This window comes from Scophthalmus maximus, chromosome 22, assembly GCF_022379125.1.
Source record: "Scophthalmus maximus strain ysfricsl-2021 chromosome 22, ASM2237912v1, whole genome shotgun sequence".
NCBI lineage: Eukaryota > Metazoa > Chordata > Actinopteri > Pleuronectiformes > Scophthalmidae > Scophthalmus > Scophthalmus maximus.
Genome location: NC_061536.1, coordinates 10,104,031 through 10,125,913, shown reverse-complemented (window position 1 = coordinate 10,125,913; position 21,883 = coordinate 10,104,031). Strand labels below are relative to the sequence as shown.

Here is a 21,883-nt window from a genome sequence, read left to right as displayed (position 1 = left end):
TATTTCCTCGGGCAGGGTGTTCCAGTACCCAGCCGATGTCCTCTGACCCGCTACAGTTTCATAATGAACCTGAAATATCTTAACACTTCTCAGTGACTCCCATATATTGATTCATTTGCAGATACAATCTCAATATAAAAAAGGTCTGCCTTATATTGATTTTCTATATTCTGTTACAATTTTAAATGAGTAAAAATCTCACGTCATTCTACACTTGCCTGCAGCCCATTGATTCGCGAGAGGAGGATTTATTATCACTCACACATTTTCTCCCTCAGCTCACCTCTGTTGTTTCCGTTTCTCCGTAGAGGTCCTGTGAGTCCCGTGAGTCCCCACAAATCCATGGAGGAGACGCGCGCCTTATGTCTCTGCTTGAGCTATGAGATTTCATGCCACCACACCACAGCGGCTTACAAAAAAGTAGTGTGCCAAACAAAACAACGAACTGCGCCCGAATTCACATCAACGGTATCCACAGTACAGAGGACGAAGGAGGAGATAAACTCTGCCTGGGAAAAGAAAGTACTCAACTGAAGTATATAGATAAATGTCTATCTATCTATATATATATATATATATATATATAAATAAAAAGCAACAACAAGTATTCTCTGTCTTCACCGCGTGTTATGGTGCAGCATTTGTCAGGTTTTATTGAAACGTCACATGCAGATTTCATGGTGCACCTTAAAGATGACTGACTGTGCAACAAGTTTTAGAAAATGCAGCATAAGACCCTGGAGATACATACTATTCAACAATGGCTGTTATATTATTACTGTTGTTGATGATATTGTTATTCTTATCTTACGTTGAACAATGTATGTGTGTGTGTGTGCGTGTTTGTTGTTTTTTGTCATGAATTACTGAGTTATTTAACATGGGGAGCAGCGTAAGGACTGTCCACAGACAGTGTATGTAAATGTGTAATGAGCCTGGCTGCCTAGGCCTCCTGTTGCAGGAGATCTGTGAAATAAAAGCTTTATGAAAGGGAGCCGCCGCCTCTGTGCGTTCATTTACGATAAGACATAGACTGTATATAATATTATGACGAGTTTGCTGCTCTCATTTCCAAGTAGGTCTGTCTGCAACCGCGGCCACTTGGCAAAACACGCCCACTGCTCGTACGTCTCGCTACGTGGCTTCGGAAGACAATGCACCATAACCGATTTTTAAAAAAGAAAAAAGAAAACGTGAATGTGGCTTAGGAAGACAACATAATTTGAAATAAAGATTTAAATACAGGTATTTATCAACTGATAACCAGGAATAATTAGATTTTAAATTATTTAAACAAGCAATAAAAAACTATAATATATTAGAATATAATTGCATAACACCAGACCAAAAATTTGGTCTTTCTGATACAGAAAAGTCAAACTACTGAAAAGTACAGTTAGGTCCATATATATTTGGACGATGACAAAAATTGTCATTATCTTGGCTGTGTACACCACAACAAAGTAACACAATCAGAAATTTAAATATCACTTGGAATATTTGGTTGCAAATCCGTTGCAGTCAATAACAGTCTGGAACCCATAGACATCATAATCCATCATTTCCACCAGTGACTTTCCTTCAGGTGGAAAAAGAAGACCGTCGTCAGCTTGTGCTGTATCTTCCACGTGTGTTTCTTCAGTGGAAAATGACTCAAAAGACTCGTCGGGACAATCTTCAATTGTTTTGAAAAAGTCGGGCCTTGATTGGTGCAGGTGCCACTTGGCAATGGATGTGTGGGGGCAGGATTTTCTAGCTTTTGAGCAATGGCAATGCCACTTGTCTCTGGTTTTGTCATAGTGGACCATGACCCTCCCCAACTTAGAATAAGAGGAGATGCGTGGTTCCAACACAGAAAAATAAATGTGTCCCTGTTCTTCACCGAGGTTCACCTCCACTGTCAATGGTGCACCTTGTGTATCGGCAGTCAGCTTCCGTCTCAGACACACTCTCTCAGTTCTTTTGCAAAACCACTCGCTCTCTACCATCTCTGTCAGAACGCCTTTATCGAGATCAATAGGTGAAGCAGTGGTCACGGGACTGAACTCCAAGGACCGAACATGTACACAGTCAAACCCCAATAACCCCCTTCTCTCTGCAGAGTCATACGCCCTGTTGCATGAGTCCAGCTGACAGGACACACGATGGTCACTACCCCAGGTACATTTCTGTACGTGAATAAAGTGGGCAGGACCCTTAAAGGACCTGGCAACAGCAAAAATTCCCCTTTTTTTATCAATGCACCTTGACTGCAGGTGGCAATTTGCCGTTATAGCCGCTATTTTTGTAGTGTGGTGCCTCTGAATGTGGACCTTGAGGTTCTTTTTGAGGAGTTTTGTGCCGCACAAGCAACATGTTTTTGTTTGACGCCTTGCCAACAACATTTTTGGCGCTGTGAAAACATGGCCTGTTGCTGTAGTTGTCCTGGTCGCTGCAGGCGCTGGGGGAGCCGTCCTGGTCGCTGCAGGCGCCGGAGCCGTCAGGGTTGTCGCTGGAGCCGTCCTGGTCGCTGCAGGCGCCAGAGCAGTCAGGGTTGTCGCCGGAGCCGCCTTGGTCGCTGCGGTCGCCAGAGGAGCCGTCCTGGTCGCTGCAGGCGCCGGGGCCCTTGTGGTCGCCGCAGTCGCCAGGGCCGTTGTGGTCGCTGTAGTCGCAGGAGCCGTTGTGGTCATCGCCGGAGTCGTCGTGGTCGCAGTTGTCATGCAGCAAGTTTTAAAGTGGTTAAGGAAAGAGTCCTTCTTCACAATAACACGTGGGCACGAGCTACAATGGTAATGGCTGCTCACCACACAGCCAAGGTGGCATTTATAGATATTGTAACCTAAAAAATCAAGACAGGAAAAGTGATTAAGAAGTTTTCCTAGAAACATACAAAAGAATAAAAATTTTTACAAATGCATCATGTGCAAAGAGGTGTTTGTGGGAGAGCAATAAATACTTACATCACTGAAAATATAACTTTCTCCTAGAACATAATTTTCATGTCTATAACCTGAACTTTTACACGCTAAATGTGTGATGATGACACAACAAAATTAAAATGTTTAAATATATGATAATATAGATGGACTTACCACCATATTTTAAAACGGACCTCTGGTGGCCCTGCAAATGAGCGATAAGCTCAGGGTACCCCCCTGTCTTGTGACAGAATGGACATCTGACAGTCTCCATGTCCAATCTCATGAGCTCAGGGCTTTCACCGTCACGGAATGTTGTGTTCATCTGTAGGAGAAGTAATATAATGAATATGTTGGTGAGTTTGACATTGGAAAATTCCTAAGGCACTAACAAGAGATATTAAAAATGTGACAGACTCCCTTAAACCGCATTCCTGCTTTGCAGTTTGAAAAATATTTAATTTTACACAAAATGTTCTTGTACAACTGAAGCTTTTTTTGCATTGTTTTACCTGTCAGTCTTCAGGCTAAATAAAATAAATGAATCACATGACACTATTGTTTATAACTCAACAGAACTTTCAATTACCAAAAATTAAATATTTCAACTTGATACATCACTTTCTTTTGCTTCAAAAATATGAGCTGAACTTAAAGTATCTAAATTGTAACCTTAACAATTTAAAAAAAGGCATTTTGCTTACCCGGGCTATACCTTAACGTTTCTTGGTATGATAACGCTGAGGCTCTGGCTAAAACACGCTGGCTTATTGGTTGGAAAACTAAATTTAATTGATTTAAATTCACAAACACAAACCCTATTCACAATGCATGAAACCCCAAAATCGCCTTACATCCAGTCTTACCTTCGCTTTCGCGTCATTTCCTTCTTCGTCTTCTTCTTCATGTATTTTCTTCTCCGTCAATTCCTTGGGCGTGTTTTGAAGCGTTACGTACGAGCAATGGCCGTGCTTTGCCGTGGGCGTGTTTTTCCGTGGGCGAGTTTTTCCTAGTGGCTGCGGATGCAGATAGACACTTCTCGTCGCAGTCGCCATGCAGCAGGTTTTGAAGTGATTAAGGAAAGAGTCCTTCTTCACAATAACACGTGGGCACGAGCTACAATGGTAATGGCTGCTCGCCACACAGCCAAGGTGGCATTTATAGATATTGTAACCTAAAAAATGAAGACAGGAAAAGGGATTAAGAAGAAGATTAAGAAGAAATAACACATTCATTTATAATATGTGAGAAATTACACCTTCAGGAAACAGGGTCCATTCAAACTTTTGGAATATAAGTTTTTATATATATGATAATATACATGGACTTACCACCATATTTTAAAGCAGACCTCTGGTGGCCCTGCAAATGAGCAATAAGCTCAGGGTACCCCCCTGTCTTGTGACAGAATGGACATTTGACAGTCTCCATGTCCAATCTCATGAGCTCAGGGTTTTCACCGTCACGGAATGTTGTGTTCATCTGTAGGAGAAGTAATATAATGAATATGTTAGTGAGTTTGACATTGGAAAATTCCTAAGGCACTAACAAGAGAGATTTAAAAATGTGACAGACTCCCTTAAACCGCATTCCTGCTTTGCAGTTTGACATTTTTTTAATTTCAAGCAAAATGTTCTTGTACAACTGAACCTCTTTTTTTTCTTCTAATTACCAAAAATCGCATTTCTGTTGCTCTGAATAAATTTCGAATTGCGCGCCAAGAACTTCCGGGAACTATCTGGTCTACATGTGTCACGTGACGTGAAAGCATTTTGGACTTCCGTTGTCGCTACTCTCTCTCAACGACTCTGGCTAAAACCAATACGCGGGCGTATCCGTTGGAAAACCAGATTTAATTGACTTAAATTCACAAACACGAACCATATTCAAACTGCACGAAACCCCAAAAACCCCAAAATCCCCTTACGTCCACTTTTACCTTCGCGTTCGCCATTTTATCAATATTATTTTCGTCTTATCCTTCTCCGTCATCTTCTTCATGTATTTTCTTCTCGTCTTCTTCTTCTTTGCAGTTTTACGGCAGCCAGCGTCCGTAATGTTGCATTGCTGCCACCTTCTGGCTGAAAGAAATAAAACAAATATTTTCCTTTCCCTCCACATTCTAGAATATTCTTTAATGATATTTCTGTTGGTCCAATTTTCTTATGTTTAGTAAACATAATTACACATGTTGAAGTTTTAATTGAGGCTTAATTGCTTTTTATCTTTTTCTGCACCAATAAACAGAACTTTAATATCCCTAAGTATTCAAGTTATGGTAAGGTTTTCAGACTTGTTTTGATTTTTAATGAACCATTATTGTTTGAGAATATCTTAGTATGTGTATGCTGGATATAAATTCTAGACCTGGAAACAATTATTTTTAAAAAACCTTTTAATTCCTTATTAAAACCTTATTCGACAGTCGACAGGAAACACTTTAAAGTGAATGTATATCCAATGTATCAAATAACCAAAATGACCAGGATCGAACAGGATCCCTCTGTTTTCAGGACCAGCCTGTGTTTGTTTGTCTGTGGCTTTAGGTTGCACAGAGAAGAGAAGTGACCGCAGACAGCTCCGAGGTGTAGTCCAGCCAGAGGATCAAAGGTGTGCGAATGGGATTTTGGGTCCACTTGCGATTACGAAATATTTTAGGCCTTGTGGTCGCTCTTGCTCTAGGTAACTTTGAACTCAAACAGAGCTCTCATTGCTGCAGCGGCCAATCGGCCTCAGCCACAGTGCATCTGCCACGAGGTTGAGAGCATATCAAATGTCTAACAAAATACACAGGACCTTGTTCCACTGGGACCATGCTGACATTTGGCACCGAGATGTGATTCTGGGCATGTTGTTTGTATCTGTTTGCTTTAGTTTGGATGGTGATTTTATAAATAGATAGCTTACTCACCATATAATGCAGCGCTGCACACAAAGAGCCTCTCTCCCTGCGTCCACATTATGAATAATGAGCCGCCATTCGCTTCTCTGTCTGAGTAGAACTACACCATTGTGTTCTTTTGTTTGCCACATCATCATTGGATGTTTAAATGGCAATATTAAAAACAGGTTCTACCTGAGCATTGCATTCAGACTCTTGCATGTTTTAACATCCTTTGTAATTCAGGTGGTGTATGTAGTGCAAAGGACTGAACGCTGTTTTCCAAGTCTGATGAGCTGTGGTTTTAAATTTGAAAATATATTAGATAGTGAAGTACCTTTGGCAAAATACATTTATAAGTAAAAACCCCATCATTGTACCTAGTGAGGGCTAACATACACTGAGGAGGACCATATTTATTTCCTGTGATGAAACAGGTATAAAGTTAAAAAACGAGCAGCATGAGAGTCCATGACTATGATATTTCCATTATGAAGTGCAGACAAGGAGGGTCGATTGAATAATGGCCTCACTGTTCTAAAGAAGAAAAAAAACATGCAGTAAGAACAAAGAGTGAATTTTCAGCACCAGCTACTCCACATGAAATGTTTATGTAAGACTGCTGTACATAACCATAATAATGGAGGTTGTATATGGTCGGAAGATTTAAAATGGAGTTCTTAATAATAAAACACATGTTGTCCATCAAGACAATCATTACCTATTTATGCTTATGCAACAATGTCACTGTATAATATATAAACATATAAATATAAAGGTAGACCATTATTCTGAACATGGGTTGACTTGGAGAAGAGCTTGTCCCACATTGACCTGTTGGTTTTATGCCCAGTCAGTGTGGGATCGGAGACCAACCACACAGAATAGCGAATGTGTCTCCTTGAAGTGGCAGAGGCTGAGCATGAAGTACGGCCATAGCTGGATGACAAATGAGATCATTGTCATGGACTATAAAGGATGTTGAACTTTTTAACCTTTGATCTGTCTCATTAAATACATACATCTACATCTTTCAGTTTTTTTCACCAGCAGAACCTGCACGCATTTCACACATATAACTAGCAGATTCTCTCAAACGGCTCTCTTCAAACAATATTATTGAAAACGCTTCAAGAGAGTGAACTATTTATAAGTCAGATGTGATTTCACCAAGGGGTTGTCAGACAGTTGGTTGTAGGCGGCTGAGCACGTTCTTAACAACTTTCACTGAAGTTTCTCCCGCACAAGGTTGTATAAACGAGGAAGCAAAGACGCCTCGCTCTTCTCCGTCCGTGGTACTGTCACTCTCCCTTGCAAGGTGAGCCATTTACTTTTCGTACCTCCACATACGTGCTTTGGATGTTTTGTGATGTCGTGTTTTTTTTGTTTAAAGATATTTCAGATCACTGCCGGGTTCTCAATTTTCTCTGAGAAAGATGACATTGTAATTTAAGTTGTAGGTGTCAATTACTTTTTTATTTTTCCCATCTACTTCTATACTTGCATTGAATGAAGAACAATTCTGAGAATAGAATGTCAGGAGGGGAAAACAAAGTAAAAAAAGATATAGATAAAAAACCATGACATAGCACAACTGAACAATAAAGTTCTTGTAATATATATAAAATACACTTTAATTCAATAAAAGGCAATAGTATATTGAAGTTTTATATTTTGCTGTTTTTGCTTGTTAAGTTGCTATATTCTAAGTTTCATGTTGCAGCGAATAAACATGCCACAGTCCCTTGAGTCTCACTTTATTTCACTTTAATCGCATGACCTCACTGGTCAAAGTTGTCCTCTGGAATCCAAATCTCCAGCGAGACCATAAACAGCTCGTAACCGAGAGTGACAGACAAAGAGCCGTGTGTGGTTCCACAATGTGGCCAATGGAGAGATTTGTCTTGGTTAATTTTAACTTTGGCACGTCCAAGTGTCCAGCACCTGTGCCGCGAAGGAAAATGACAGTGAGTAGGACCTGTTAGTCAAGGGTCAACGAGGAGTGACGCGCTCACTGCGTGCCAAACTGAGTTGTAAAAATTTAAACCAGGTCTTTATGTGCAGGCCGTGCACTGGGTGACATATTATCCGGCCAGACGTTTGAGTTTGAGGCTCAGCTGCACGTCCTCTTAGTCCTACACACGGTTAGATCACAGATGAAAAAGGAGGAAATCAACAGGTTCCAACAAGAGGACTAAATTTGACAATCAGAGAAGTTACATTTGCACACATATTTAAATTACTTATTTTCTATCATATCACCAGACAGCAGATTCTCATCCCACTAAAATAAATACCATAGTAACTATGTGTATTTGTGTTTGGTCCCTGAGTGGTGTTCAGGCTGGATCTGTTTTTGTGACAGGAGGCATTATGTGGCTTAGTCTGATAAAAATAGTGCACAGCACAACAAACCGTGGAGACACAGCTGATGCCAACTTAAAGCTGTGATAAAAGACAGTCGAGCATCTCCTATGAAACTGTGAAGATCTTGATAGTCCCCAATGTCCTGCAACAATGTTAACTAGTTAATAATTTGTTTCTTTTATAAAAAAACTAAACATGTAACATGTCTACATTATTTGGCAAAAGCAGTACTGAATTTTTGCCATCTTAAAACCAAGAAAGAGGCACTAAAAAGTAACTTAAACAATGAAGGTCTTATATCTTCTAATGACAAGGGTACATGATGGATGATGCGTTGTAGTTTACATCCAATGGTAACAATTCTGACAAAGTTGTATTTTATCAAATGATGTGGCCCATAGTCATATGAAGAAAATCGTTTTCCCCCCCAAAGTTTTTAATATCATGAAATAAAAAGTGAGTGTGATCAATATTTCTTTTAACGTGTTTCTTCTGCAGGGGGTTGTATTTACTTATTTTCACCCGAGGAAAGGATATTTCTTCCCAAACCCTTGCATACATCTCTACCTGAGCCACAGGTGGGGCAGAAATAATAGATATAGCTCTAGAATAAAAACGCCTTCTTCATCCTTAATGTTGACGAATCAGCTGCCCTCACCAAGTATCGCAAAGTCTCGCGCGATTTGGACGTCGCGATCGAATATGGGTCGCATCCGGTAGCATCGCGAGCGAATCGATCGTTGAGCCGCCGTTGACTTCAGCCGCTCCCGCCCCACAAAGCAAACATTTAGCACGATATCCAAGCACAGGCGGCTGTTCTCGCTTGTATCCTGCGGGGGTTGGCACACAGTCGTCCGCCGCGGTGCCAGTCCGCAGCGTTCGCCGAGCTGCGTCGCTCACAGTGCCCGCTGCTAACAAGCTAGGAGGCTAACGTCCGTCTTGGTTCGCTCTGCGTACGGCAGAACCAGGAAGGAGGGAGCCGACGAGCAGCTACGAAGCCCGGCCTCAGGGGTTACACCGCCGCTGTTGGCCGTCTGTCCGAGCCGCCACGAGCTCGTCCGGTCCGCTGGACACGGGCAGTGAGAGGTAACTGCGACTCGGGTTTCATTTTGTTCGCCCGGCTGATCGATGGTCGCAGGGAAAGTTGTGTTGGACGAGTGTGAAAAAAATATTGAGCAACGCCGAGTGTCGTTCGCGTCCCGTGCTTCCAGGAGCAGGATCCACACGCTGGACCAAATCCTGTTTAACGCACTATTCAGGAACACGTTCATTCGCAGTTGTATCGTCTATTTGCTTTTAATGGCGGTCCTGAACAGCGTTGCCTCAAAAGACCGCAGACACAATTGAACAGTGATTCGATCGATTTATATCGTGTTTTTAATATCTTGATATATACAGAGATGTGACCTGAAAAACGAATTATTGTTGGAATGCTGATTTTAATTGTCTGTGATTTGTCTGTTTTTTGTGAAAGCACTGTGTAAAGCTACTTCTGAAAGGTGCTATATATATATAGATATATATATCTATATATATATATTATTATTATTATTATTATTATTGGGTTGTGACATGTTTTCAGTTTAAAATGTATCTGGAGTTGGGGATTGGATGAAGTGTAAGACAACAGTTAAAACAGCTTTCTGATATGGAGCTGCAGTGAATAGTCGATTAGTCGATCAGAAAAAATGTACCTGCAATTAAACCGATCAGTCGTTTTTATTACGGAAAACCCCTTAAAATGATTTGGTTTCACCTCCTCAAATGTGTATAATTGCCAATAACATTGATCATAACTATAATCTTATTATTTGACACATTTGAACATGTCACGTTGAAGATTTCACCATTTTCTCAGTTGTCCATTAAACCAGAGGAGGATAAATCCACAGATTCAACGACAATGAAAAGTCTTCATTGTTTTGTCCGTAGTCACATCTGTTTCGTTGCTGTTGACTCGGTCGCACCTGTTCTCTGCGTTACACACGTGACCGTATTTTGACTCATAGCTGTAAATGGCGATGATTTACAACCACAACCACACAGTCAACCAGAAGAGGACGAACGTTGAACCTGGAGCCCAGCGTGGCTTGTTAGTCAACCGTTGTTGGTTTGTTTTTTAACCCTCACATTTATGCCATTGTATTTGACAAGGTAAAATATATATCTGTAAACCAAATGTGCTGGTTTAAAAAAAAAGGGGGGGGTTTAGAAGTCCCTTTTTTTTGGTCATTAATGTGGAGTGGTTGCTGTAATCCCTTGGGGATTAATAGATTGCTCCACCTAGCAGGAACCTAGTAAGAGCCAAACAAATTAAAGATGATTTGTCTTTGATTTAAACAGCTTTGATCCTTTCAGTGTTCTACCACCGCTGTGATCTTTTCTGGTTGTCACGTTCCTCAGACAGACATTTCCCTTCGAGGTTCACACTGTCCGCGTCTCTTGTTGGACGGGGCAAACACTCTTTCGCGGAACATCAGCCACCAGCGCAGAGAACCAGCCTGGCTACTTTTCAGTGAGCCAGAACCGGTTCTGCATCAACTGCTGCAACTAAAACACACGTAATGTGATAGTTTACACAAGTCCAGGCTTTAGAAATAAGTAGAGACGTGCTGCTAAAAGGTATATTTACACATATAGTCACCGCATGTGCTGCATTATTATATTAGATGCAGGATAAACAGACTTTCGCAGATCTTTGCCTCTGAGACGGCGTGCAGTGAGGAAATTGGAAAACTTTCATTCATGCGTACTTTCACTTGCTTTTTTTTTATCTTCGGTGTCGAGGAGAGAGAGCTTGGCTTCGGCAGCAGGGTAGATAATGTAGTGAAAGTCAGTTCAAGTCAATTGTGTGTCTTGAAAGTTTATAAAGTAATACGGGGCTTTTGCACCCAAGATTGTCTTAAGTAGTAGCCTTAGTAGTAGGAGTAATCCTTTAGATTTGCACAGGCAGGGGAAGCCCTGAAGATCAACCATTGTTTGGCACATAGCAACTGTTGTCTCTTCAATCATGAAATAAATGAGACAAACAACAAACAAAAAAACCCTATTGTGCATTTGAATGGGTCCACACAGGGAAACTTAAATAAAATGCAAATGCTTCGGGCCTTGACTGAACTGTAGGGATGAGATAAGATTGACGTCGGCGGCACCAGGGACACATTTACAACATCCTGGTTCACAGTCTCGCTGCAGTAAAAGCATTCTCCTTCCGTGCTGCACTAAAGCAACACGACCTGCTCTGGGGCTGCTGCTTTGTAAGAGATGAGTGCGTGCGTCTTCATTTTGAAGAGGAAATACAGGAGATTTTTTTTTCTCACAAGCATCTTTACAGATATGTAGCAGAATAACCAAGATAGACAACTCGGTTAAGTAAAGTTGTTCCTTTAGGCAGAAAATCGTATTTCCCAGTGTCACTTTTGACTTCCTTGAAACTCGTGGTTTTCTCGTGTCCTGTTGTCGGATGGGTGCATGGATTTGTGTAGCGAGCGGCACTATTGAGGTTGATCTTGAAGTGGGTCTGACGTGGAGCCAGCCGTCAGTCATCAGCAACAGCCCGGACGTCGTGTGTGCACAGAGGCGCCGCTCCACCAGTCTCACATTGCTGCCGTCTCCTGTGCACACGTTGACATGCTGCTCCAGCTGTCTGCCAACGGGTTAAAGCCGAGCTGTTGCCGTCCGTGTGTTATCACCACATTGGTTTAGATTTTTTTCATCTGACAGTTCAAGGTCATGTGAGGCTTTACAGGCTGACGGTCGGCTTGAAAGCAGATAGGTGCAGAGGTCTTGACGACAAGTGACGAGGTGTCAGGTGTGAGGTCCAGTCCTGTTTATTGTCACATCCTGATTAATGTGATGGATATATTTGAAATGCATTAGATTTAAAGAACTGTTCTACACAACACTGTGACCTTTTAGTTTCTATTTTCTTCCTTAGATGAACAAGCAAATGATAAGCATCAACAAAACCACAAGTAACTCACTTCCCTTGTATTTTTAAGGACAAGAATCCTGACTTTGGCCTGAGTTCAAAGATGTCTAAGGCTCCGGATGCTCGGGCCCAGTCCCGCTCCAGATCGAGGTCCAGGTCCCGATCCAGATCCTACTCCAGATCTCTCTCCAGAAGCCGCTCTCGCTCAAGATCCAGAAAACGTCGCTACAGGTAAATCCAGTTTTTACACCAGCCTACTTCAGATTGATGCCACCATGAAACTTTTTTTCCCCACAGTAGTTCCCCAGGAGCGTCTGTCTGATATTTAACTTTTAATTATGATTATAACTTATTATTTCAAGAAAGGACAGTTCATATGGTGATTGTAGAGTAGTTACTGTAAGCACACCAGACTAAAAATAATGTAATAATTACTTAATTGTGCTTTTTCCCCCTAATATACAATACAGCTGTTAGTTGTACTTGTCATATTGCTACTAGTGTGACAGAAAACATTTTACAGTACAATTGCTATATTTGCTATCCACTTATCACGAGTCAACCATTGTAGGGTATATATATTTCAAAGCAGAGTTGTGATTTGACAAATTCTATCAACTATTAACTATACTTGCTTTCGTGGCTCTAGTGCTCCCAAATACTGTCTTTTAATTGTTTCATAGTTGCTTTTTTCACAATCTACTAGATGGATTTGCTTTATTTTATTTTGTGATTGTCAATTGCAATTGTTTTGTAGTCTTATTTGAACAGATGTGGTCAGAGCTGGTGTCTGTGACTATCCATGTATTTCACACTGTTCCAGCGTTACTCTGGAACATTACTCTCGGTTTGGCCGCAATTTTTGAATAAATGTTTTTGCTGATGTAACCTCGAGCGATTTGCATCGGGGATGGTGAGATTGACATAATCGCTTCGGTGCACTGACATACACGTTGTAGAAGCTGCAGCTTAGATTAAAAAAAGTGTGCACTGTGTACATAAATTTGAAAAGAACATCTTTGTATCTGGAAAATCCAATGTATTTATATATGATTATTAGTAGAGGCCTTATGCCTGTATTATTTAGAACTGTCTATCAGGTCTATTGGCCAAGCGTCATGTGACTTGGAGGCGTTTAAAAGTGTAACCGGGGACTGAACAGGAAGTAGGACAGAGACAGAGTTGAGGCCTGCTTTCATCTTATCTTTTTTCACTACAAATGCCTGTTTGAAAAGTCAAGAAGAAATGGAATAAATTAACTACTAAGTTGTATTATTTAAGAAACAAACATGTGATATGAAAATGTATTAAAGCAAGAAAAGATTGTTATACCCCCGGGATATCTTTACTGTGTAATGCAGATGTTCAGTTGCCACGGCAGCTGTTATCTCAGTCCAACATGTACAGTGGGCAAAAGCGTCTTGCAGTGTCTGGGGTTTATTTTGAGACCCAAGCTGTACTAGCTGTCAACTGTATCGTCATGTCAAGTTGAAAATTGCTACAGTTGAGATTAAATGTCTTTCTTTTTTTCTTCTCTTTTTCTTCTCTCATTCAGTTCTAGGTCTCGCTCCCGCTCCCGTTCACACTCTCCCTCCTACAGAAACTATCCTAGCAGGGACTATCAGAACAACAGAGGCGGGTTCAGAGGCTACAACCGCGGCTACAGGAGGCCGTTCCACTACCGAGGCAGAAACCGCGGCTATTTCCAACGTGGTCACTACCAGAACCGAGGAGGCGGCGGCGGCTACAACAACAACTATAAATCCAACTGGCAGGGTGGGGGCGGTGGAGGCGGTGGAGGCTGGCACGATCGCCACCACGACCAGGACCACCACTCGCACAGTCCGAGGAGGGGTCGCTCACGCTCCCGCACGCCCAAGAAGCGATCCGGCAGCCGGAGCCGCTCTCACAACTCTGATCGCTCGTCGTCAGGCAAATCCCGGCGGTCCAGGCGCTCCAGCTACTCCTCTCGGTCCAGGTCCTCGTCCCCGCGCCATCGCGGCGGCAAGGGCAAGTCTGGCACCAAGGACGCTAAAGACAAGCAAGCCGAAAGTCAAGCCGAGAGATCGGGTCAGGCAGCAGACGGCAGCACCATTGAGAAAGCGTCTGGGGGGAAATGGATCGACTACGACACCAGCCCCAAACAGACCAATCCGAAAAGAGAGGACGCTCCCTCTGGCCCTGAGACCAAGGGATCCAGCAGTAGTGGCCCTCTGTGGAAAACCGTCGGCAGCGTGACTCCTCCACCCAAAAGCCCGACCAAGTCTGGACAAACCGCCTGCTTCAGCGGCTTTGGGTTCTTCTCTAAGGAAGACACCAACACTGGAGATAAAACTGTGATTTCGACTGCCTTCAAAAAGTACGTCTGATTTTATTTACTTATTTTAGTTAATTGGATCAGTGGCATTGTTTTATTTTTAATCTTCCTGACAAATTATGAACGTTATTTTTGTTTAGCGTTTTTCAAAGATCCTTGGAAGAGAACAGGTTAACAAGGAATGAATCATAAGACTCCTGATCAATAAGTGAAAATGTAGACGCCTATTTTCTGTGAACTCAGAAGAAGTTATATGAAACCCACATTCTTAGGACGATGGTGGTCACGTGAGTATTGTTAACTATTGCAATGTGAGTCCTGGTCTCTACTGTTTTACATCAGGGATGGGCACAACGGCTGTGGACTGAGATCTCTAGCATCTTCCAGTGTGTCACACTGCTGCTTCACAATTTGAAGCTGCAGATGAAAAGCTGTTTATCTCTCCTTACAGTCACGAGCGATAAATATTGCTAGTTGAGGATTACAGGCTTGAACAAAGTCCCGTTTAAAACAACAGAAGTTATAATCCAATAAATGACATAGAGAAGACAATTTTTACCAGGCCCATCCCTGGTGTGTATAACATTATTCACTTTCAGCCTTTGAGAATATGTCGTTCGTGTGAATGTTGTCATTTTTTCCTTTTATATTTTGTCTCAACCTTTTAAGTGTTATAATATCAGTATTTTACCTGTGTACCAGGCGCGGCATCTACTAAATCTATAGTTTGCTTCTCTTTCTCAGGTTCTTGGCTGAGAACAAAAACAAGAAGGCAGCTGAAAAGGAGAACGGCAGCGACAAGGAGCGGAGCAGCACAGACAGAGATCTGGAGAAAGGAAGCAAGTCCGGAGACCTCTTCAACATCTCGTCCGCTTCCTTCGCCGACCCCAAGGAAGAGAAGTCCCACCCCTTCTTCGACGCCGGAGAAGAGGAGTTCCTCAAGTCTCACGGGCTGAAAGACCAGGACGGCGAGGAGGACGGCGAGATCAAACCGACCCTGACGGCTCGGGACATTTTCGGAAAGTGGGGCGACGAGCCGAGCTACTCCACGTCCTACCCGTCGGTCAAGGAGAAAACCCGGAGAGGAGGAGGAGACGACGACGAGGCGGAGCTCCTCGAACACATGGAGGAGGATCTGTACCGGAGCCGCAAGCACAGCTCAAAGAAGGAGGAGAAGTCCAAGAAGAAGGAGAAGAAAGAGAAGTCCAGGAGGAGTCCGTCCCCTCCCACGCCCCCCAGGGAGAAAGACCGCCCGCTGTTTCCTGGAGCGTTCCCTCCTCGAGAGGAATCGCCCGCACAACAGCGTCTGTCGGCGAGGGAGGACTTTGAGCTCAAAATTGGTTCTGTAGATGAAATGCCCAGGTCGGTTTAGTAATACATATTCGTATAATATTGACCCTGCTATAAGACGACTCCGTTTTAATAGCTACCTTTGGAAAATAGAACAGAGCTGCAACAGTTAATCGATTCGTAATCGACTACAAAATTAAATGGCAACTATTTGAATTATCGATTAATCGGTTCAAGTAGTTTTTAAATCAAAATTCTCTGATTTCAGCTTCTTGAATGTGGATATTTCCTGGTTTCTTTGCTCCTCAATGACAGTAAACTAAATATCTTTTGTGTGTGGACAAAACAAAACATCATCTTGGGGTTTTGGGAAATACAATCGACATATTTCAACATTTTAAGACCAATCAACTAATCGATTAATCGTGAAAATAATGGTTAGTTGCTGCCCTAAAATAGACTTTTTGAAAAAACAAGTAACTTTCACAGCAGTCTAACAGTTTCTCATCCCTGAGACATTTTGTCAGTTTTTTTTCTTTTACTGTTTTTTTTTTCACTGCTGTTGACAGCCCTAAGCAACACTAAGGGGGTTTTCTTTTTATTGATACACCAACTTTTCCGCCTAAGTTAAAAGTAAGTGGTTGGAATACATGTTAACTCCATGTAAACGGAATAGCAGAGGTGAAATTGCAATTCTCTTGTCGACATATAGCACATATTCAATATTCAGGTCAATATTGTTGATATTCTCGCATTTAAACATCGATCGTATTCCTTCCGCCCGTGTTCTCTCAGCTCCTCCACATCCAAAGATCGCCTCGTGCCACGAGAGCTGCCCAATCCCGCCAAGAAGGAGCCGGAGTTTCGTTCGGCCTTCCAGCACATTCAGTCGGCGCAGCTCCGCCGCAGCCCCTCGGAGCTGTTCGCTCAGCACATAGTCTCGATCGTGCACTACATCAAAGGTACAGTATGACGTGTGCCGCTTTGGGTTCCAACTATCGAGGCCGACAAGACGATGGGAGTTTGGACGGCTGTCGACAACTGCAGGACATTTTGGGTTATTTGCACGTCAGTTTACCCACAGTTTGTTGCCTCCCGTGTTTTGCAATAACGCCTTTTTTTTGTGGTTAATTTGCAGCTCAACACTTCCAGTCGTCAGACATGACTTTAAGTGAGCGCTTTGCCATGTACCAAAGAAAAGCGGCGGAGGTAGAAATGATGAAGCCAAGGAAGAGCCCAGAAATCCACAGGTATCGACAATACGTAACATCACGTGTACTTTCCTTCAACAAAACATTTCCACTGTGAAGCAATTTTTTATATAGTTATTGTCTAACACTGACACGGAGACGTTTCCCCCTCCTCCTCTCAGGAGAATCGATGTCTCCCCCAGTGCCTTTAAGAGGCACTCTCACCTGTTTGAGGATGTGGAGGACACAAGCTACAAGGTGACGCGCCCGTTTGAAATGTGATCGTTGTTTGGAAACATGCAAATTTGAGACGATCCTCAGCAGCACTGTTCAGCTTTGTGCTTTTCTTTCAAAGGATGCGTATTTCTAAATCAAAAGAGCCCAATTGTGTTTTGTAAGTGCCCGAGCAAGCCCCCCCCGCAGCCTATGAGATATGGTTATTGATTGGGTATAAACGAACCCAAGAAAAAGGCTAAAAGGAAGTGAATTAAGATCCTGAGTCCGAGCCTGTCAAGGGACGCTTATCAATGCCTTTACCTTGTAAGTATCTTTCCTGAAAAGAATCAAATCAAGCCACAAAACAACTGTGAAATTTAATTTTATTTAATGTGCCACATGCATGCTGCTGGTTACAACAAGTACTTATTGAAACGCTTACATTTTTCTTAAGACCTCACATAGTATTTGACTGCATTTGTGCCAAATTGTTACATTGTGATTTAATGTAATGTTTAATTTTGTCAGTATTCACATTTAGTTTTAACCACTAGATGGAGCACAATACTTTCATATGTTGTACATCTTTATTCATGTTGCAGCTTTTTAATGTGTGTCATGTTTTACCAAATGATTTTTCATGTGTGAGAATGTGTTTTCTTCATTCAAAAATTTGCCCATCACTATTGCAAAGAGGACGGTGCAGTGCTAACTGATACGAATATCCCTCTGCAGGACCCAAGTAAAAAGTTCAAAGGCGACGTGATGGACCTCCGGCTGGATATTGAAAGACGCAAGAGGTTTGCGGGGAAAGACTACAAGCGCGAGGGCGCCAGGAGCCCGGGAGGCTCCCGAGGGCCGAGCAGGGAGAAGTCCTCTGAGAAATCTGGGAAGCACCACAAAAAATCCAAGTATGTCACATCCATTCGTCACAGACTCGACTGGACACGTTGAAAACAGTCGTGTCTTGGTGCTTTATATAAGTGAAGAGGGAGGGAGGAGGGAATGTGGAGGCTGCCACCTGTTGGATAAAAGTGAGAACAGGATTGTGGGAAGTGGAACAGAACGTATCAGTCAGAACCCACATGATCACAGCATTTACTGTGTGTTGGAGGAAGGTTTTGTCAGAGATGTAGTGTTAATCCTACACGTGCAGATATTGGTTGAATCCACCAGTCGTTTTTTAATTTTCTTGCCATGGCATTAAAACGGGGACGTGAAATTTCCAGCTCTACTTTGAAGGAAGTTTTGGGGGTTTAGTTTTATTTCTGAGGAGGAGGAGCAGGTAAAATCTTTTGTCTCGTGTCTCTTTGTGCCCTTCGTAACTTCACATCTCTTCTAATTGTTTTTGTCACTTTCATAATGCTCACATTTTTTTTCCTAACAGGAAGGGTAAGAAGAAGCGGGACCGCTCCCCATCCTCCTCTTCCTCCTCGTCCTCCCCGTCCCCGTACCCTCCACCCTTCAGGGGTAAAGAGTACATGGGCGAGGGGATGGAGCACTCGGAGGAGGGCTACGCTCACTCGCGTTACCCTCCGCGGGACTGCGGGGGACAAGGGGACCGAGGCCCTCGGGATTACGAGGGCCACGCCCCGGAGAGAGGCCGAGGCCGTGGATTTGTAAGTGGCCCGTCTGTGCTTTTGTGAATTTCTTCTGCTTTGTGTTTTATGATTTGGGTTTTTGACATCTCATCTCAATTCTCTGTCCTAACGGCATCACAGTAGACTGCGCTTCTCTGCTCTGTTCCTTCCTCCTAATGCTAAGGAACATAATGTGGATGATGATGATAATGATGATGACACTATCATACATATTCCATGCACTACCTGATTTTTATGAAGGTAATGTGGCGCAAAATCAATGGAACTTCACCTCATCACTAAACAAATGCCTGGTTTTCCATCAGTGTCGCGTTTATTTGTGTGTTCTGTGTTTCACAAAAACTCTCTTACCAAATTTATCTAAATGTTCTTCCATCTTATTGTACAAAATGTGTTGTGTTGTCTCTCGGCTGCAAATTATAATTTGAATTCCACTTGTTTGTTTGATTCCAGTTCCCCAGAGTCAGAGGGCGAGGTTGGAACAGGGGAAACTATCCGGGCAACAACAACAACAACAACAGCAGCAACGGAAACCCTGCCAACATGAATCCTCCGGTCCGCCCGCCGGAGGAGGACTGGGACCCCGAATACACCCCTAAGAGCAGGAAGTATTACCTGGTGAGACCCTGCTGCTGCTAATTATTCACTGGCATTCATAAACATTTACAGTAAGCCTTCAAACAGAGGCATTTTGACATCTGAATGTAGAACGATTCCATTTAGCCATAGTTACATTTGTTAAAATGTATGTAAGTCTTGCCTATAAGCAATTATTTAATAATTGAATCAATCTTTATTTTTCCTGAGTGCAACTCGTCGTCTTGACCTTTAAACGTCATCTTGTTTTTTTTCCTTCCAGCACGACGATCGCGACGGAGAGAAAACCTGGATCGACAACCGCGGACGAGGCCGCGGCTCCTTCCCGGCTCGTCGCGGACGCTTCGTCTACCGGAAGGGAGGCAGCAGCCCGAAGTGGACCCACGACATGTTCCAGGGCGGCGAAGAGCGCGAGCTCGGAGACGACGGTATCGAAGTCGACCACAAAGACCCGAAGGGCGCCGGAGACGCCTCTGGCCTGAAGCAGTGAACCTGCTCCGCTGCATCATCCACACTTTAAAATCAGCGTCCCGGTGTCCAAGTGCTCACTGTGATGATGAAGGGGTTGTTTTTCTTTTTCTTCTTTTCTTCCTCTCCCCTCGAATTCATCTCATCGTTTAACAGTTAACGTGTGTTTTAGTTTAAGTGAGGACAAATGTTACTGACTTGAATGAAAAGCAGCGCTTTTGTTACTTCTGTATGTGAGATGAGCTTAAATTCAGTGGAGTTTTTTTTTAGTTTTTACGTAACTCTGGTGAGTTTGCTTGGTTCTGTTTTAAATGCTGTATCTTTGTAAGAGAGAGAAATAGAGATTACTGAGGCAAATTACAACAAAAAAAGAAAAAAGCGTCTGTGCCTTAGAAAAATAAAAAATACTGTAATGTGCTGGTGTAATCTGTTTGAAGGTACAGCTCTACTTCTGTGTCAGTGTAGGAAGGCATTCATGTGTTTTATGTTTTTCTTTTCTTTGTTTGGGGCTGTGATAAATCTTTTGACTGTGACTGCATGAAATGTGTGATTCATACCTCGCTCCATGGGACCAATCAGCGGTTTGACACCCCGACACGTGATTTGTCATCTAAACATGATCAAACATCAAAGTTATACTCTTCTGTTAAAGCCCCTGGACGGTCGATGTTTGTCACTTATATTATCTGAGCTTTTTATTCACTTCGCCTGTATTTCTCATTAGGAAGTGAATACAATTTTTACGTCTGTGTGCTACAGTATATTCTCATTGATTGTGGTTGATTTCAGTTAAAAACAAGTGTAAATGTAAAAAGGGTTGTAGTCAAAATCCCCCCGATTTGCTTCAGACAGATAAAACACGTTAGGATTTCCTGCCTCAGATATCCGTGTAGGTATGCTAACTTTTAATTAAAAGAAATTGTACGTATATAGAATTATACAACCTAAATTATTATCTTAATGTCCGAGGGAGGGGAAAAATAAAAACTGAATCTGGTTCTTTTTTTGTTTTATTAACGCACACTGCAGTTGAACTTCTCCGCTTAGTCCTCGTGCTGCACCCGAACCTGACAAAGTGAAGAGAAACCTGAAAATTTGTGACAGCATTTTTTTCCCACGTAGCAAAAACATATGAAAGTGTACATTTTAAGAGTGAGTTGATACAAACTGGCAGAAATAGTTTTATGAATCTTACCGCGCTGCTTCATCCCACCTTTGACTGTACATACTGCATGTACTAAACAACTGTAGATCTGTATCTTTTTCCTTTTTTGTTAAATCAAAAGTTGAAAAGTTTTTTACTGTTCTCAAGAGCTTTGAAGTACGTCTTTTAATTTTCAATAAATTCTAATTTGATTCAGTGCAATTTTTCGTAATTGTGATTTTTTTTTAAAAATGTTTTCCCTTCCACAGGGTTAACTAACAGTAAGAATAGTAAACAGTTTGTGATAATGCATTAGCTGACTTTTGTTTGGTCCTTATTGTTTTCCAGATACTGACTGTAATGTGTAAAAATGTTTTTTTCCTTACAGTATTTTATTCTAATTCAAACCTTTTCAACATGTAAAGAAGAGCTGAAGTTGTAGCTCTTAGCTGAGCCACAAACTCCGTCTGCACGTGTTGAAAGATAACAAAATATACAAAAATAACCATAATGTACTTGTTACAAGTTTAGAACTGTTCATTAATATTTATATATTAATATTTCAAAGCATTTTAAACAGACTGTAAATGAAGACGGATGAAGTTTCTACACCTGACAACCTCCCATTGTACAAAGAAGAGGCCAACATATCTCGGACACGGGTGCTGCCATCTTGCCCTTTTGACCTCATTAGGGTTTCATCCCATTTTTTATAGTATCAAATAATTAAATATTACTAAAGTTACTGGAGCATGAACACTTGAACATACATCCGTGTGATTTGAACTGCCTGATATGACAGAAACCATCTTTGGGAAGAAATTAGTTCACATGCATCTGATGATGTGGAAGAGGTGGGATGTATGACCTGTACTGTGACTAGCCACCAGGGGGCGATCCAGGTGATTTGACTCCACGTTAGGGGAGCAGCCACGTCGTCTTTATACAGTATGTATGGATATAAACACACACAGACAATTGTTT

General features: G+C 42.2%; 3 protein-coding genes across 16 annotated transcripts in view; 2 read left to right on the top strand and 1 right to left on the bottom strand.

Moving 5' to 3' along the window:
* The window catches only part of LOC118292087 (MAP7 domain-containing protein 1-like), a 31,988-nt gene extending 30,994 nt beyond the window's left edge, over window positions 1-994 (top strand). For all 9 annotated transcript variants that reach the window (XM_035620761.2, XM_035620760.2, XM_035620765.2 and 6 more), the window contains one exon: window positions 309-994. In XM_035620761.2, the coding sequence (XP_035476654.2) occupies window positions 309-383 (75 nt within the window). In that variant the 3' untranslated portion in view covers window positions 384-994. The remainder of the gene's footprint in view (window positions 1-308) is intronic.
* LOC118292088 lies at window positions 608-4,939 on the bottom strand. 2 transcript variants are annotated; one of them, XM_035620771.2, is made up of 6 exons: window positions 4,837-4,939; window positions 4,229-4,379; window positions 3,764-4,071; window positions 3,072-3,222; window positions 2,506-2,818; window positions 608-2,457 (listed from the first exon to the last, which is right to left on the bottom strand). In XM_035620771.2, exons 1-6 carry the CDS (start codon window positions 4,849-4,851, stop codon window positions 1,488-1,490), a joined length of 1,908 nt encoding a protein of 635 aa, XP_035476664.2. In that variant the 5' UTR covers window positions 4,852-4,939; the 3' UTR covers window positions 608-1,487. The 2 variants fall into 2 exon arrangements, with proteins under 2 accessions (XP_035476664.2, XP_035476663.2); XM_035620770.2 differs by having other exon boundaries at window positions 608-2,818.
* A 2,019-nt stretch (window positions 4,940-6,958) lies between these two features.
* On the top strand, window positions 6,959-21,121 carry thrap3b (thyroid hormone receptor associated protein 3b). 5 transcript variants are annotated; one of them, XM_035620756.2, is made up of 11 exons: window positions 6,959-7,096; window positions 12,147-12,307; window positions 13,632-14,435; window positions 15,138-15,755; window positions 16,479-16,645; window positions 16,822-16,933; window positions 17,056-17,131; window positions 17,825-18,000; window positions 18,477-18,708; window positions 19,144-19,308; window positions 19,550-21,121. In XM_035620756.2, exons 2-11 carry the CDS (start codon window positions 12,180-12,182, stop codon window positions 19,775-19,777), a joined length of 2,706 nt encoding a protein of 901 aa, XP_035476649.2. In that variant the 5' UTR covers window positions 6,959-7,096; window positions 12,147-12,179; the 3' UTR covers window positions 19,778-21,121. The 5 variants fall into 5 exon arrangements, with proteins under 5 accessions (XP_035476649.2, XP_035476651.1, XP_035476652.1 ...); XM_035620758.2 differs by lacking the exons at window positions 6,959-7,096; window positions 19,550-21,121 and adding exons at window positions 8,829-9,231; window positions 18,854-18,930 and having other exon boundaries at window positions 19,144-19,286; XM_035620755.2 differs by lacking the exon at window positions 6,959-7,096 and adding an exon at window positions 8,831-9,231.
* Window positions 21,122-21,883: the final 762 nt, after the last annotated feature.

Bases quoted from the DNA above. Each gene is read 5' to 3' on its own strand.
- LOC118292088 (XM_035620770.2), bottom strand. The intron at 4,072-4,228 runs GTAAGTCCATGT...TTCATTTTTTAG, and splicing joins GTCTGCTTTAAAATATGGTG to GTTACAATATCTATAAATGC. The intron at 2,819-3,071 runs GTAAGTCCATCT...TTGATTTTTTAG, and splicing joins GTCCGTTTTAAAATATGGTG to GTTACAATATCTATAAATGC.
- thrap3b (XM_035620756.2), top strand. From the start codon at position 12,180: ATGTCTAAGGCTCCGGATGCTCGGGCCCAGTCCCGCTCCAGATCGAGG. The intron at 15,756-16,478 runs GTCGGTTTAGTA...GTGTTCTCTCAG, and splicing joins TCTGTAGATGAAATGCCCAG to CTCCTCCACATCCAAAGATC. The intron at 17,132-17,824 runs GTGACGCGCCCG...ATCCCTCTGCAG, and splicing joins TGGAGGACACAAGCTACAAG to GACCCAAGTAAAAAGTTCAA.